Source organism: Oculina patagonica, chromosome 4, assembly GCF_052425735.1.
Source record: "Oculina patagonica isolate OP01 chromosome 4, crgOcupat, whole genome shotgun sequence".
NCBI lineage: Eukaryota > Metazoa > Cnidaria > Anthozoa > Scleractinia > Oculinidae > Oculina > Oculina patagonica.
Window position 1 is genome coordinate 8,025,213 of NC_135761.1, and position 17,584 is coordinate 8,042,796.

At 39.7% G+C, this 17,584-nt stretch overlaps 1 protein-coding gene across 10 annotated transcripts in view; it reads left to right on the top strand.

The window, feature by feature from the left end:
• Positions 1-17,584, top strand: part of LOC144649326 (CD109 antigen-like) — a 39,829-nt gene that overhangs the window by 16,608 nt on the left and 5,637 nt on the right. Inside the window, exons 15-32 of one of the 10 annotated variants that reach the window (XM_078508809.1) lie at positions 819-929; positions 1,792-1,854; positions 2,027-2,221; positions 2,869-3,027; positions 3,795-3,926; positions 4,644-4,734; positions 5,758-5,881; positions 9,462-9,579; positions 9,924-10,037; positions 11,167-11,427; positions 11,931-11,985; positions 12,477-12,560; positions 13,247-13,423; positions 14,225-14,306; positions 14,807-14,969; positions 15,493-15,567; positions 16,033-16,210; positions 16,980-17,194. In XM_078508809.1, the coding sequence (XP_078364935.1) occupies positions 819-929; positions 1,792-1,854; positions 2,027-2,221; positions 2,869-3,027; positions 3,795-3,926; positions 4,644-4,734; positions 5,758-5,881; positions 9,462-9,579; positions 9,924-10,037; positions 11,167-11,427; positions 11,931-11,985; positions 12,477-12,560; positions 13,247-13,423; positions 14,225-14,306; positions 14,807-14,969; positions 15,493-15,567; positions 16,033-16,210; positions 16,980-17,194 (2,397 nt within the window). Of the gene's footprint in view, positions 1-818; positions 930-1,791; positions 1,855-2,026; positions 2,222-2,868; positions 3,028-3,794; positions 3,927-4,643; positions 4,735-5,757; positions 5,882-6,618; positions 6,746-7,141; positions 7,266-7,703; positions 7,822-8,668; positions 8,799-9,461; positions 9,580-9,923; positions 10,038-11,166; positions 11,428-11,930; positions 11,986-12,476; positions 12,561-13,246; positions 13,424-14,224; positions 14,307-14,806; positions 14,970-15,492; positions 15,568-16,032; positions 16,211-16,979; positions 17,195-17,584 lie in introns of all 10 variants that reach the window. The other 9 variants (XM_078508811.1, XM_078508806.1, XM_078508808.1 and 6 more) reach the window with 9 other exon arrangements.

Sequence of the window (17,584 nt, forward strand, 5' to 3'; positions counted from 1 at the left end):
ATAATATTATGTGCGTACAAGTTTGTGATGTCCATTTGATTAAATATAACTAATTTTTTAAGGCAGTGTGGACACATAACCAACAGTTGAATTTGTCAACCCTCCTCAAAAGTGTTGTGGTTTTATTTAAATGCTTTTCATGGGTAAACGTATATACATGTAGGATTGACATCCTGTTTCCTTTCTATGATGGCTTTTTTTTCCTTTTCCATCATCTTAAATACCATATTTATTCGATTAAGCGCCCAACCTCGAATAAGCGCCCACCTCGAATAAGCGCCCATCCTGTAGGTAGGAAAAGTTAATAAGCGCCCAGCCTCGAATAAGCGCCCACCCCCACCCCTTAGAAAATTGACATGAACAAGAGGAGTAAAATGAGAGGAGTGAAATTGACTTAGAACTACCAAGAGACTACCCAGAAGAGCAAGCTTTCTCAAGAATTTACAGAACCTTTCAAGGATCAGTAAAAAATTCGGCTTTTGGACATCTTCACGTTCTGTTATTATTTACTTTTTTCCTGCAAAATAAGCGACTACTTGCTAAAAATGGTGAAAATTTAATAAGCGCCCAGCCTCGAATTAGCGCCCACCTCGAATAAGCGCCCACTCTCAAGGTCCAAAAATTTAATAAGCGCCCAGGGCGCTTAAACGAATAAATACGGTAAATGACTAAGTATGCTAGCGCTGTGCCTGATTTTCCCAATTTGGTCTTTCTAAGAAATGTAACAAGGTGAAAAACCCAAGAACTGTAGATTTCAATGCTGCATATTTTTAATTAGCATTTTTAAATTGTTGTAATTTTGTTGTTGTTGTTTGCAGGCAGAGTATTCAGAGGGTCTGAGACAAGTAATGGCCTATTTTTCTGCTTCTAAATCAGAATCGCCAAGCAATTCGTTCTTGCAGCTATCCACTACCACATCTTCAGTTAAGGTAATAATTTATCATTGATTAATAAATCCTTGACTTCATTGTACTGAGTAATACATTTACCGGTATGTATAATGTACAATAATGTACAAAGTCAGGCAAGTCAACCTTGTAAGATTGGCGAAGTTGATTTGTAAAATTATATGTTTATGTTACAGGTCAAATTTAAATGCAGGTTAAATTTTTTTAGCCTAGGTTATTTTTTTCAACCAAGGTAAAATTTACAATAAAAATTTACGATAAGACATTCGCTAAAAACATTATAAACTCTGTTTAATTTTTTTTTAAAAAAGACGCGACATTTCGACGTTGACTTAACGTCATTATCAAGCAAAGAGAATATGTGATAAAATGTATAAATACTAAAAATAGACAATGGAGATTAAAATTAATAAAAGTTGTGAAGTAAAAATGTTCAATGTCAAACAAAGAGTTTAGCACGTATGGAGTCCGCCTGCATATTCAAATTTGGTCGCAGTTTCTTTATAAATAGCATCTCGTAAATGTTAACTAAAATATTACTGCTATTCAATTGAGCGAATCTACAAAGAAAATGTATTATTTGTATCCTTGGTCTGTGAATTCATAACTAATAATCAGATTCTAACTATGCTATTTATACAATCACTAACATTTTCTTATGTTTAAAAAATGTAAGCTGCAGTTGGATAACAGTCTTTTCACACACAAGGTGTCAGCTACTTTTATTTACGTTAATGACAAATTTTCTCAAAATCACTTGTGAAACGTCATCGCTTCTGCATGCATTGCGTGTCATTTATTTTTACAATGCAGTTGATTGTTAAGTAAATATATTTTTGTACTTAGCACATTGTTTTAGAACGTGTTGTATCTTTCTGTTCAGGCTGGTGATAATATTGCTTTGGATGTGGAAGCCACCTTCACACTCTCAGAGTTAAAATACATGGTATGCTCACTGTTCTATTAACAGTAGTTGATTAGAAGTAATTTAATGAGTGAATCAATTTATAATGCAAAGCTATGGCAAAACTATTAAAGCTATCTGAAATTTGGCAAAAATTAATGAAAAGTGGCAAGTTAATAAATTTATTCTATTTTTGTTTTTGTTTTGTGATTAGGTGGTGGCACGTGGAATGTCAGCAGAAACAGGCACACATGTTGTATCTCCTGGCTCCACCAAAACTTCATTCACTATCCCGTCAAAGCCAGGCATGGCTCCCACTGCTCGCTTGTTGGTCTACAGCATGTTGCAAGGTGGTGAGATTGTGGTGGACTCTCTGAATGTTAAAATAGAAGACCCTTTTCAAAATCAAGTAAGGATCTAAGTGTATATGTCTTTTGTATTTATTTGACATAATTTCATCCCATTTTGAAACACCAAGAAGAGAGTTGAAAGTTTATGATGCACTGTGGATTAGTTTTGATATACTACTAGGTGTTTGAAGTAATATATCAAACATGAGAGACAGTCTTTCATTGGGATATCCAAACACCAAGAAGAAAGTTGAAAATACCACATGCAGCAGAGTATTTTTGACGAAATTCGGGGTATTTGGAAATCAATGTCTGTTGGTTTTTATTCTCAAAAAAATCTATGCTAATTAAGACCAGGTATCCAAACCTCCTTCATGGTTACGATTTCCTTTGTTTTAACTTGATGAATTGTTAATGAGTTTGAGAAAGTGCATTATGACACACTCTCGTGTGTGTTTAATATTAATTATTGCCTCAATTCAAACTAAGGAGTAGATGTAAATGGAGAAATACAATTTACATGTTGAACCTACGGTATTATGACCAGACCAACATCGTTGTTTAATAATAATTATAATTAATAGTACAGACCAATGAACTCCATTTGGCACTATACATACTGTGTTGCTTGCAGTTCTGTCTTGTATAGGATTTTCAGTGGGGCTGTACATTATACACAGCCTTGACTTTGTAAATTCTACTTCAGGTTTCAGTGACCATTGACACAAATAACAAAGATAGTGTCTCTCCCGGTGATACAGTGACCATCAAAGGCAAAGCGACACCAGGATCTTTTATGGCCTTCCGAGCAGTGGACAAGAGTGTGCTTCTTATGAAAGAAGATACTGATCTCTCTGTTAGAAAGGTAATTAATTTAATTTATATGGAGCCAATAACTGCAAGAGGCTGTAGATGTGTTTTCTATAATACTGAGCAGCGAAATTTAAGTTTGAAAATAGCACCGTCAAGGCTTGTCAAATGGTTTAGAAGAATAATTTTTTCTCACACCGTTAAGCATTTATTTTCAGACTTGCATTAAAGGAGAAGTACTCGAAACTCCTTGTTTTTTTGTATTTCTTGGAGCTCTGTTTGAGCAAAATAGAGATGCACAAACAGGCATTTTGACAAACAAAAGCCACTACGAAGAAATAAAGGAGTTTCGAGTATTTAAATTTTCCCGCCAAACTTCAGGCTGAGCTCTTTGAGGTCATGCATACATTACCAGCTCCAAGATGGTGGTGTTCAGTTATCGAGTTTTGAGAAAGATTTTGTAGGGTTATAGCGCATGTTGGAGGCTAAAATTTTGGTGAATAACATGTCTTTGTTTAAACGTTTTATTGGCGTAAAGAAAATAAATGGCCCTTCTGGACCGGAGTGAACCTCTCCTTTTAGTTTTTTTCATCTTTGATCATTAGCAGTTCTAGCTGATTAGATCCTATACACTGGGCTGTGTTCAAATCCTTCTCACTGTCATTAGATGGAAAAGGATTTGTTTGGTGGTTCGGAATTCACTTTTTTCATGCTCTAATTTCTTCAGTTAAAGGATCCAGTCCTTCCATTTTGCCAAGATGAACCTGGCAAATTGTTGTTAACTTTCTTTTTCAAATTTAAGTTTGCAATGTTTTTGTTTAGGTTCTTGAAGATCTTCAAAGTTATGATTCTGCCCAAACATGGTATCCATTTTGGGAGTGGGGCATCAGGCGGAGCCGTCGAATGATTATGCCTTTTCCAACTTCGGGACGCAGTGCAGCTAGAATCTTTGAGGTATGTGCATCTAATTAGAAGTTAATTCATTGCTCTAAAAACATATTTAAACTAAGTTTGATTTCTTGATATCAAATGGAAGGAGAAAGCAAATGTTCCTCATTAATATTGATCTGTCTTGGAAACTGGAGATGAACCTTAAAATTCCATGTTAATGGTCCTCAATTTTCTGATAGAATAATAATCTGGCATACCTTATTATAGGAAATTAATGATACATGTTATTAACGCAAATTTCAAAAATTCGCGTTAATTTTATTGATGTTAATTAATATAAACACGTTTACCATAAGCATTTAACCAGAACTTTTCTTAAATTCGTGGTAATTCTATCATGCGTCAATTTTGTTCGCGTTGTTAAAATGCCTCGTTATATTCCTATAATAAGGTATATATGACCATCTGAATTGCATGCTGTTCATTGCTGGACCATCTGTGCCCTTAATATGCATTGCGTGCCTATAAAAAGAAATCCAAGACATAGGCTTCTATCTCTTGGCCTTTCGGCCAGCTCTCAATTAGCAGCTAGACGGCAATCAAACTAAGTGAAGTATTATCTGAAGTGTGGCAAGTTTAACATAATTTGTTTTGGCAAATCTTTATTGCCAGTTTGTTGTTTTTGATTCTTGTTTCATACACATTTTCCAAGTTTAGTGGCTTATAGCCACTTTGATTTACCACTTTAATTTTGACCCATTTCATATTTTTACTTCATAGAACTCTGGTGTTATTGTGATAACTAACTACAACTTGCCAGGAGGCTATGATGACTATATGATCATGTATGGTAGACGTCCAGTCATGGAAGGTTGGTGCAGTTGAATAAAATGCTTCATTACTAAGACATCTTTTGTAAATAATGTATTTTTAAAAAGAAATGTAGGCACATAAATTGACAGATTGTTTAAATCCGCAGCGTCAAATTCATTTCCATTTGGGTAGTTTCCAAGTTGCCTTTGGCCTCTGTTTCAAACTGTTTCACAGGAAGACTCGTTCTGCCTCAGAGGCAAAAGGCAACTCAGAAACGGGCTATTACCATGGGCTGTGGCGACAAAACAAGAAAGCAAGGTCTACATTTATAGAGGTTAAAATGCAGTAAAGAAAAAAATGATAGAACAGTTTATAAAGTTCATCTCAGGATCACAGCCAATCATATAAGTAAAAAAGTTGTTTATTATAAGAAAGATTATAAAAAATAAAAATCATATTAGGACAGACATTGTTGATGGACGTAAGGATTGCTTAGTTCCTTGCCCCAGGGTGGGGGATAGGGCCGGAGGACGTAAGGAATGCTGCGATTTATGAAAGTTCTACAATCTTCAGATGAACGTGAAAAGTCTCTGAAACAAAAAGAAAGTATATAAATGTGATGGGAGCGTTTTCAGTTTACATACTTACTAAACCTCCTTTGTGTCTCTTGCCTTAAGCCCTGACCAAGGAGCAACGCAAGTAGACGCAAGATGAAAACTTGCGTCTACTTGCGTCTCCGTTTGGCCAGGACTTGCGTGCACTTAAACTGAATTGCGTTCACTTTAGTCGAGATCAAATTTGCACTTAAGTTTTTCACCGTTTGGCCACCCAATGCAAGTCAAGGCATTTTTTCCAGTTTACTTCAAATACTAAATTGCACCTCGCAGCATTTTAAATGGCTTTTTGCAAACTTGCTTGCACTTGCGACTAAACTTGCCTGTTTGTTTGGCCAGCCAATGCAAGTCTGTATGCAAGTTCACCTTGTGATTACTTGCGTTCACTTGCGTTACCGTTTGGCCAGGGCTTAACCTGAGCAGTGTGATGTCCAATGATGATTTATTTTGTTGCTACTGTATGATAGCAGAAGCAGATGATTCAGACACGTTGGGAGGCAGTGTTGGCGGTGGAAAGCCAGAACTGGCTGAAGTAAAGCGTGTCAGAAGTTTATTCCCTGAAACATGGATTTGGTTGGAATATGATGCAAGGTAGGGAACTTTATACTTCAGGGTTGCCACGGTCAGGGAATAACAAAAAATTTTTAACGTTAGGGAATTTTGCAAAAAGTTAGGGAAAATCTAAGCTCTTGTCGAAGTCAGTGAAAAGTCAGGGAATTCAAATGCCACTGATGCGTTCAAAACCTTGTAAAAAACGTAAAGAGATCGAAAATGAAGAGAAGACTATCGATGGTCTGGAGAAGAAGCTGAAGCAAATGTAAAAGTGGCTTTGGCTTTGCTTATTTTAAGGTCAGGGGGGAAAAGTCAGGGGATTTTTTTGGTTCTAATGAGTGGCAACTCTGTAACGGGTTAGGGACACAAACGTACCCCTCTCGGACAAAAAAGTGGGTTGCTCCAAAGGAATAATCATCATATTCCAACCAGTTTTACGTTTCAGGGAATAAACTTCTGACACGCTTTACCTCAGCCCGATGTGGCTTTCCACCCGGCGCCGGCATTTTTTTAACTGGATCAATGAATCAGCTGCGCTATCATACAATAACGAAATAAACCATTATTATATGCCATACTTTCTGACATAGTGATACGCAACACAAAAAAAGTTTTGCAATCATAAGATTAACATGAAAATGCGCTGAAACAAAAAGAAAGGATATGGATGTGATGGGAAGCGTTTTCAGTTTTCCATACTTATGTGAGCCTCCTTTGTGTTATTGGCTGACCTGACCAGCGTGACAATGATTTATTTTGTTGTTATTGCATGATAGCAGGAGCAGGTGGTGGTGTAGATATGAGAGAAAAATCTAGCGGCGGTGGAAAGCCTGAACTGGCTGAAGTAAAGCGTGTCAGAAGTTTGTTCCCTGAAACATGGATCTGGTTGGAATATGATGCCAGGTAGAGTACTGAAAGAGGGAAATGGGGGAAATGTGGTAGGTGAAACATTCCCCTCTGGGACAACCCAATTGCAGGTTTAATCATGGGCTGCACCAAACGAATAATCATCACATTTCAACCAGATCCACGTTTCAGGGAATGAACTTCTGAATCTGGCTGAGCTCCTGCTATCATACAATAACAACAATATAATCCATCAATGTCAAACTTTCTGATATAATGATATGCTATGCAAAAAAGTTCTACAATCGTCAGATGAACATGAAAAGTCGCTGAAACAAAAAGAAAGGATGTGGATGCGATTGGGAGCATGTTCAGTTTTCCATACTTACTGGGGCTTCCTTTGTGTCTCTTGCGTTACATGACCACCATGACATTGTCGTTTTTGTATGATAGCAGAAAGAGCTGATTCAGAGATCCAATTTAAGAGTGCCGGCGGTGGAAAACCAAAACTGGCTGAGGTAAAGCGTGTCAGAAGTTTATTCCCTGAAACATGGATTTGGTTGGAATACGATGCCAGGTAGGAAACTTACTTTAGCGGATAAGGAATAGAAACTTACCCCTCTCGGACAAAAAACATGGGTTGCTCCAAAGAAATAATCATCATATTCCAACCAGATCAACGTTTCAGGGAATAAACTTCTGACACGCTTTACCTCAGCCACTTCTGGCTTTCCACCGCTGGCATTGCTCACTGGATTTCTGAATCAGCTACGCTATCATACAATAACAACAAAATAATCCATCAATGTCAAACTTTCTGATATAATGATATGCTATGCAAAAAAGTTCTACAATCGTCAGATGAACATGAAAAGTCGCTAAAACAAAAAGAAAGGATGTGGATGCGATTGGGAGCATGTTCAGTTTTCCATACTTACTGGACCTCTTTTGTGTCTCTTGCGTTACCTAACCGGCACGACAAAGATGATTTATTTTGTTGCTATTGCATGGCAAGCAGCAGCTGTTCCAGGCCTCCGAAATAGGGCCGGCGGTGGAAAGCCAAAACTGGCTGAAGTAAAGCGTGTCAGAAGTTTATTCCCTGAAACATGGATCTGGTTGGAGTATGATGCCAGGTAGGGAACGTACGTTAACGCATTAGGGACACTAACGTACCCCTGTCGGAAAAAAACATGGGTTGCTTCAAAGGAATAATCATCTTTTTCCAACCAGATCCACGTTTCAGGGAATAAACTTTTGACGCGCTTTACCTTGGCCAGTTGTGGCTTTCCACTCAGCGCCGGCATTACTCAACTGGATCTCTGAATCAGCTGCTCTTTCTCCTCTGCAGGCTACTCCATTTAAGCCTTAATATTGGGTATCCTGTGTAGCAGAGGGGAAGAGAGAAAACTGGGACTTGTAGAGAGGAAGACTGGGGATGTAAAATGTAAAAATGTAAATGTAAATGTTGTTTATAGTGGTCATGCACTTAGCTTCATATCTCAACGAGATAGCTAGTTTACAGGCATGCCACTGAAACAGAGGAAACAAATATTTTAAATGAAAATAACAAGGTTAAAAATCCCAACTGGCAGGAGGCAGACCAGTTGGCTATGTACAAAGCGTGATCGAGGATTTGAGCTCGGGACAACCGAGAAACAAATCCAGCTAGTGGCAAGGGCAGGTGGTCCCAGTCTTTCTTCCGTAACAAAGGGAGTTGCCTGCTGAAGAGGGTACAGCTGCGCTATCATACAATAACAACAAAATAAACCATCAATGTCTAACTTTCTGACAAAATGATATGCAATGCAAAAAAGGTCCTTCAATTAGTAGGTGAACATGAAAAGTCGCTGAAACAAAAAATCAAACAAAAGGATATGGATGCAATTGGGAGCATGTTCATTTTACCATTCTTACTTGGCTTCCTTACCTGGGCTGACCAGCGTGACATTGATGGGTTATTTTGTCGTTATTGTATGATAGCAGGAGCTGCTGATTCAGATGTAAGAATAGCCAGTGCTGATGGTGGTGGTGCAAAGCCTAAACTGGCTGAAGTAAAGCGTGTCAGAAGTTTATTCCCCGAAACATGGATCTGGTTGGAATATGATGCCAGGTAGGGTACATTCAGTAAAGAGGGTCCAAATGGAAGAAACGGGGTAGGGACACAAACTTACCCCTCTCGGACAATCCCATTGGAGGTTCAATCATGGGTTGCACCAGAAGAAAAATTCTACACTCTGCAGTAAGAATTTGTTACTTGGTACTGAAGGTGTGTCAGGTATGCTGACCCAGTGATACGTGCATCACCCTTTGGATCAAGCAGTCCGAGTTCAAGCCCCGGCCGGGATCATTGTAATGTGCTTTTGGACAAGACACATTCCTCTCTCAGTGCCTCTCACCACCCAGTTGATTAAATGATTACTGGTGTGTTAGAGGAAGCCTAAAAAATGGTGGGGGTGCTGCGATGGGCTAGCATCCCATCCAGGGGAGAAACAATACTCCTGGTCACTTTATGATTCTAAGTCTTAAATTATGCGCCGGCCTGGCAGTCAAGGGCTTAACCTCCTGGAAAAAGTTGGGCAATCCTATCCTGGGCTCAACTCTGGGCTGCACAGGAAAAATGATTTTCCTACACTCAATCTTCACAAAGACGTGCTCTCAATACTTTTATTTAAAAAAATACAGAAGTGAGTAGTCACTGCTAGGGATAAACAGGTTGAAAATTTAAAACTTGCTTAAAATTCCAGCAAACAGTCAGTGTTTCTGATGTTGTCAGTTCTGCAGGGGAGGTTGAATTCCAGAGGGCTGTCCCTGACACACTGACTACTTGGGTAGCCAGTGCTTTTGCTGTGTCAAACTCTACAGGGCTGGGTGTTGGAGAACTTAAACCTCAGGTAGGTCTCGTATGCATAGCACAGTATACAGGAAAGCAAGAAACGTTCACAAAAAAAGTCAAAGAGGTGGTTTGAAAATATACTTCTTGACTGGGTTAGCTCAAGGCGGACGGGATCATAATTATTTGGCTGTCTCGTACGCCATGACCTGACCCAAATATTTTCGCGTACAACTAACACAGCGACGAGGAGCTTTATGGCTCAGTTGATAGAGTATCCCACAAAGGTCCTGGCTTCAAATCCCATTACAGCCTCGAAATTGTTTTCAGGCTTCATTGCTTGCAAGGACAACTACGAGGACCATTTGTTAATTACAATTAAGTCTTTAATTTTGTGGCCTTCAGGTTCAAGTGTTCCAGTCCTTCTTTGTGTCACTCAACCTTCCATACTCTGTTGTTCGTGGTGAAGAGGTCGCTCTGCAAGTCACGGTCTTCAATTACGAGTCTGAGGCGCAGCTAGTGAGTATGCGTTGTTGACAGCCAAATATATACCGGTACCCAACAAACGTCTCCGTGAACTTAGTAGCGCGATCTGTTGGCGCAACCTGACGAAATACTAGGAAGTTACTTGCAATACTCCCGGCCTATTGAATCCCTATAAAAAGAGGGTTTGATTTCTTTAGTAATGTGTAGGCTTATTCAAGCCAAGGTGTGTTTTCCCAGATACTTTCGTTCTTGCCCGTTCTTTCTGGTGTTTTGAATGTGAATATTACCCGATGATAAAGCTATCAAAATCGCTAATTTCTTGATAGGCAGTACAAAAAAGGACTGCTCAACCCTTAATTTGAGGTTGGAGTGCTCACTCATTATTTCAACTTTTAGGATATAGCAAGAAGTCATTGCAGTGCAGCTGAAACGTCCACCAAACGGCCTACAGTGGGCTTTTTTTTGGCTACAGTCAATCATACTTGCGACGTCAATTTTCTAAAAACTGATTGGAGGTGTTACCCTTGTGACGCCATTCTGTAATATTTGGTTGCTTAGGTAACCAGGAAAATCGGCATTTAAAAGCCAGCTATTAGTAGGCGGTTGAATTTCTCAGTCCGTGCGTATTGCAAAACTTTAAAGCTGATTTCCAGTCCGTACTGCGCAGACTCGGGGTTTGTTTTCGTTTTTGTTTTGAATTCGTTGAAACGTTACACTTCGGTGACAGCATACATGACGTTTTTTAGTCCGCCATTACGGTTCGTTTCGTTCAAGAGTTTCCGATGAGCTGAAACGTCGGTTTGAAATAGCGTCAAGGTTCTTCTACTCTTTATTATTTGTTCTGCAAGGATATCTGGCGTTAATAATGAAGAAAAAGGTAAGTTTGTCGCGGAATTTTTAGTTTTGCTTGTAAACATTCCCTTCGAGTGGGCTCACATAAACATTGCAGCCGAGATTGCGCAGTACGGACTGGAATTCATCTTTAAGTTCGGACGTATTTCAAAACTCTGTAAACAGATCGAATGTTTGGTTGCTTAATAGGTAACCAGGGAAAATGGCATTTAAAAAGCCAACTATGGGTAGGCGGTTGAATTTCTCTGAAACACAGGTTCCCTGCATGAGCATTCTGTCAATGAGCAAACTATTGTTGCTTGTTGTCAAGGTAACCATTACACTGAAAGGATCCAAAGACTGGGCCATCATTGATGAGGTCAACAAACTTGGGCTAAGAGGCGAGAATTCCGTAAACAAAGATTATGTGGACAAAGAAATGGACCTTAAAGTCGAGATAACTGTGGGAGCTGGTCAAGGAAAAGCCGTGTCTTTCCCTGTGGTCCCTAGAACTTTAGGCCTCGTGCCAATTGAAGTGCGAGCTCAGTCCTCGAGGAGCGCTGATGCTGTCAAGAGAAACTTGCTGGTGGAGGTAAATATTGATTAATTAGAATGAACATTTTTGTCATAAGTGTAGTAGCCTCCTACACTGAAGTTCTTTTGGCTTGTCACGCAATCCAGCGATGAGGGAAGAAAGGATTGCGTGACGAGCCGAAAAAAAACATCTGTGTGATAGGCTATAAATGTAGTAAACACCGTGAAACTCACCACTTTAAAGTTGACTGTTGGAAGGATTTGGCGTAAACACAAAGCCAATGCGGGAGAAAGCGTGTGAAAAAATTGGTGACACAGAAAAAAAAAGAGATGGGAGGGGGCGCTGGTTTTTAAGAGACTGTTACCCTTCCCACCAGATATATTTCTTTTGCTTCATTATCTGATTGGTTTATTACACTCTTGCTGTTACACTGAAAGGTAACAACGTTGGTTCTTGTCTTATCACTTTCAAGAGGAAAGTGGTGAGAGAACGTTCTTTATGTAGAGACACTTTACTCACACAGCTTTGACTTAAATATATTTATTGTATTTTTTTCTTAGCCCGAAGGAGTTCCACAGGAATACTCCATCAGTATGTTGTTGGATCTTAATTCAAGTAAGCAAAAACTGTTACCATTTTAGTTCTAGTGTCGATTTTAGTAAATTATTGCTTAGCAACCTCTAACTTTCTAACAAAAATCGCGAGCTCAGTCATTTCTCAGAGACATCAGACTAGAAATGGTCTTTATCACTTCTGCTGCATAGATCCAGAACTCAGCCGGTATAAGTTCAAATTTTTCACGAAATTGTTCACTTAACATGCTTTACAGAGAATTTTATTTTGACCGTGTTATTCAAATACTTTTTTGAATTTTTATTTCTTTTTATCGTGTATTAAAAGCAATTTTTTATAAAAAAAAAAATTTTTCTATTAAGATTAGGCGCTTAGTGTGCAAGAGTAAAACCTAGAAAATAATTAGTGAGAGATGAAAAAAAAATTCCAACAATTTAACTGGTAAATTTCTATCAGAATGTTTGCCTTTGTTCTCACAACCTTGGTTAGTCTTCAATCTCACCGTGACTAACCGTTGTGTGACCTTGTTGCAGCCTCAAGCCTGTCACACACAGTGGCTCTTAGTGTGCCACCAAACACTGTCAAGGGATCTGCGCGAGCGACAGTGTCAGTGATGGGTATGTTTCATTTCAGAAGACGAAGTGTTCAACATGAGTAATTATTTTGTTCACAATCATTGCTAGCAAACAGTTTTCAATTTAGCAGTTTGAAAATGCCAGCTCTTTCTCAATGTTCAGTACAAATTGTAGCTTATGTGTAGCTGTACCCACCCCCCCCCCCACCCCGAGGTAAAACGGACAGGTGGGGGGGGCGTGGTACGGCTACACGTAGGCTATACAGTTTGATGACTTGCTCTTATATTACTGGCAAACGATTTTTTTGGTTAATTATTCTCTACGGGTGATTTTTCGTGATCTCAACTTGCTTGGGAGTAGGTGGAGTAGCTTGGTTGTTAAAGCACGCGACGGCTGGGAACTGGACACCAAAAAACGTATTCTGTTTCGTCATTGAGTCATTACATGTAAGACCACCCTGGATATCGATAGCGTCTCATTTCTCTAACTGAATTAATAACTCTTTCTCTTTATGCGGAGGCGTAGTTATCCTCGATTGAGGGATGCCTATACGAGTTGAACTGTTGTAGATTTTATAACATTTTTGACTCGTACGTTTTCAATCGCCCCTGGTACCAGCTCTGTGTTTGATACAATCTCATTAACAAATAAAGCCATCGCTCAACGCGTAACGCTTTCAACGCGAGCTGCCTCTGTGATTTGTATGACCCATTTGTCTTGATTGTTAGGTGACATTCTTGGTTCTTCCATAAACAACCTGGATCAGTTAGTGCGCATGCCCTATGGCTGTGGAGAGCAGAACATGGTGAACTTCGCTCCGAACATCTACGTCATGAAATACTTGAAGACTGTTAACCAGCTGACTCAGAGTATCCAAAACAAAGCCAAAAACTTCATGATCGCAGGTCAGTGATATTGAGTTTGTCAGTGCCTATTAGACCTGTATTGATCCGGCCGTGATATTGTGAACAGGGCCTTACGGTTTTCAGACCAGGTTGAACTGTTCTTGAACTATTCACTTTTTCATCCGTGTGCCCTCCCCCCTCCCCAGGGATATTTGAGTCAACACAAATCTACAACCCCTGACAAAAGTGTTGGGAACTTTTGCACTTCTGTTCCTCCCCTACCCTCCTCCATTCAATGTTGAGCGAAAAGCACACACATGATTGTAAAGTAAGAAACCAACATTGATAAGAGGGAACGGGGCGATATTAGAGAAGTACAGTAATGGGGGGTGGCTACATTGAATTCGAAACTGTCTTTAATAGGGCATGTTTTGAGAACCATCCCAACTATTTTTGACTGGGATTGTAGAATGTTCCCTGTTCTTGTTTTGTTTCCCTCCACGAACTTATTTTCTCTTGCATGGCTTGGTACCGAGCCTAATTAAATCTAGCATGTGAAGTTTAAGTAAAGAACAGTGGATTAAAAAAACTAATTTTAGTAGTGTGAGATGGAGGGGAAATAAGTCGATCCCGTACTGTTGGGGTGAAGTGGTGGGGTTATGACCTGAAGGGGAATCGAAATAGGTTCGAGTTAGCGGGAGGTTTGAGTTACTGAGGGTTCGAGTTATCGGGATTCAAGTGTATTCAATTCTTGGTTACATGATGCATTCTGTATGCGTCAGAATTCTGTGCAGTTCGGGGTTGTGTTTGAGTAACCTTAGGTTAAGTTTTTCCTTTGATAATATCTCAATTCCTTTACAGGTTATCAACGTGAACAGACCTATCGCCACAAGGAAGGTTCTTACAGCGCTTTTGGTGAACGTGATGGGACTGGAAGCATGTGGTAAGAACTGGACCGTAGTGTTAACCCTGCGCCCCAATATCCACACAAAAATTTTCCTGACTGATCGCCATACATTTTCTTGTAGTATTAGTTGGGAGATTTTTGTTAATGTCGTAAAACCAAAACCAAAGTAATCACTCTAGTCAATCACAAACAACATAGACAGTCCAGTAAACCAATCAAAACTCATAGGAAATACATGTAGCTGGCACGAAGTGCGGGAAAATGTGCACAATGTTGGAAAGCGAGAGCCAAGCAATTTCCCTTTGGTGATCATTTTATAAATTCTCTTAAGCCTTTCTCGGTCTTGATTAAGAACTGTTATTGTGAGGAGAAATGTGATGTTGGTCACTTTTAAGACTTGAAGGGATAAGGAACTGCAGACTGCAGTCAGACGCTTTAACACCTACAACAGAATAACTTTTATGGAAATTTGTTTGCGTTCAGTGGCTAGTTTGGAACTTTCCATTTACTTGGAGCGGTTTCTTGTCTCTTCGTAGGCTGACTGCGTTTGTTGCGAAATCGTTCGCACAAGCACGAGCATTCATTCCCGAATACATAGACGACAAGTTGCTAGAGGAAAGCCTTGCATGGATGGCTCGTCAAACTAACAGAGATGGATCCATCAAAAAAGTTGGCCAGGTTCACAGCAGTGTGCTGAAGGTACGCTACTTACTACCGCTAATTTGTTTTCTTCGATTTAAAGAATACATTATCCAGGTTGGTCGATATACGGAAGTTGTCTTCCATTCCTGTTGCAAGACTTTAACATCTTACAGACAGACAGACAGACGACAGACAGACAGACAGAAGAAGAAGAAGAGGGGGCGGGCGCGGGGAGACAGACAGACAGACAGACACTTTATACAGAATTCATAAAGGTTGCACTTATTTACAATGCAGCAGAGCTGTGCGTCTAAAATTAATTTATTCAAGTTAATCTAAAATAATTTAAAACAGTATAATTAAAATAGTAATACTTATTCCAAGCAGGCTATAAAGTATGTAGTACGGTTCTTTTTTCTTCTTCTTAGAATTTAAGTGTAAATATTTTAACTTTAAATAGCTTAGATATATAATAATGTAAATAGTGTCCACAGTTTTCAGACACTTTAATAAAGTATTTCAATTTCAAATTTCAAGACATCTTGCCAGTGTAGTAAACGTCTGTTTCTTTGTGTTTTAGGGCGGTCAGACGGGTGTTATTTCTCTTACCGCATATGTGCTCATTGCTTTGGCTGAAGCGAACTCCAAGTCTCGGGTAAGATGTGGTGGAATTGGTGGGTGTAGGGGCAGAAACAAAAAGAGGAAGAAGAATACGCGAACGTGTCACCAGCAATCAACAAAGTTATGATATCTTGTTATAGAATAATGCATAAATATCCACTTATTCAAGAAGTTCGTTGTATAAGGCACAAAACAGATGTTCCTTTTTATTTTCAACCGAATTACTAAGTCTGCATTTAAAATTAAAGTGCGACAGACGTGGCTGTTAAGTGCTATAAATCTGAAAAGAAACCTTGGAAATGTTTGAGTAGGGTCATGTAGAAATGGCTGTGTGTATAAAAGCTAGTGACAATCTAAAGGTTATCTAAAACTCTGTATATCTTATGTCAGAAGCTTGTTGGGGCACAAAATGTATATCAGAAGCTTTGCTGTGCAAGCCATATACAAGAAAGCTATCGATTCGTTATTTTTTACACGGTTACATTTGTTTGCATTGCAGGCTGTCATTAATGCCAAGAATAACGCAATAACTTTCCTGGAAAACAAGGTTAACGCGATGTCGAGTGATATAAAAGACTCCTACACCTTAGCTATCACTGCGTACGTATTGTCTTTGGTTGGAAGTGCTAAGAAGACAAAAGCCCTTACAGAACTGCGTAAAATGGCTATTGAAAAAGGTTAGGCTAAAATATGAGGGGATGTTACTACAGAATAGCAATGGTTAATGATGACGTTTTCGTTGTTGTAACCTTGCTTTGCTTTAAAGCATTCGCGGGAAAATTCTCGTTTAAGCAACAGATATTGGTATGGCTCTGTATTCTTGCTTTAGCTAGAATTGTGCTTGTGCTCATCAAGTATTCGCACCTTTGCAACGAGAAGAAAGCTGGGGCGAGTCTTATCTCGTAGTGGCTTGTGGGACCGTTGCTGGGGACAATTTGGCTACATCAGTATCGGACCCACAAACAAGGGGAGATGCACCCCAGATTTCTCGTTTCTGAAGAGGGGAGTGTTAAAGGCGTTGTATAGACCTCTGAGTCAGGGAAGCGTGGTGACCTAAAGTGTTTAGTTAGTGCACTTGATCCCGGATTGAGCGGTCTGGGTTCAAGCCTTAGCCGGTCACTGTGATGTGTTCTTGGGCAAGACACTTTACTCTTATAGTGCCTCCCTTCACTTAGGTGTATAAATGTGTACTTGCGATTTTAATGCTGGCGGGTAGCTCTGCGATGGACTAGCATCTCATCCAGAGGAAGTAGAAATACTCCCAGTCGCTTTATGCTACAGTAACCGGCATTAGCTCACTCCTGGTGGGCGGCCCACTAGGCTCGTATGTAGACTTTACCTTACCCTTAAAGACCTTTGAAATTTTTTGTTTCTATATCCTGTACATGTTATGCCTGCGTGCCTTTATGCGAGTCGCATTACATATTATTCTGCTCAACGTTTCAGATGGTCTGATTTACTGGGAAGAAAAGCAAGATGTTAGCAAACCGAGCGACAATCCGTGGTTTCGACCATATTACCGGCCTCGCTCGGCTGATATCGAAATCACTGCCTACGCTCTGTTGGCTTACTCGGTAAACAAGGACATCAGTGTCGGCCTGCCAATATCACGCTGGTTATCCCAGCAGAGGAACTCAATGGGAGGTTACTCTTCAACTCAGGTATACTATATCTCATTTACAGCTTTTGTAAAATATCTTTTCCAAGTTGTGCTGTTATTTCACCATTTGCTACCAGTTACATATTTCCTTTGGTTGTCGCTTGTTTAGTGTTTTCCGCGCTTGCCACCCGTGACGCGTTTTCCCGCGCTTCTTAGCGGATGCAAGCTTCCCGCGCTTTCCTTTGCTGACATGTTTCCCCGCACTTGCCAGTGGTTACATATTTTCCCGTGCTTCTCGCCGTTTACGTGTTTTCCCGCTCTTGCTAATTGTTACAAGTTTCCTGCCCTTTTCACAGGTTACATACAGTCGATTACATGGTTTCCCCTGTTAGTTTTTTTTTTTTTTGTCACTGGTGGCATGTTTTCCCGTTCTAGCCTTGTGATAATGGGT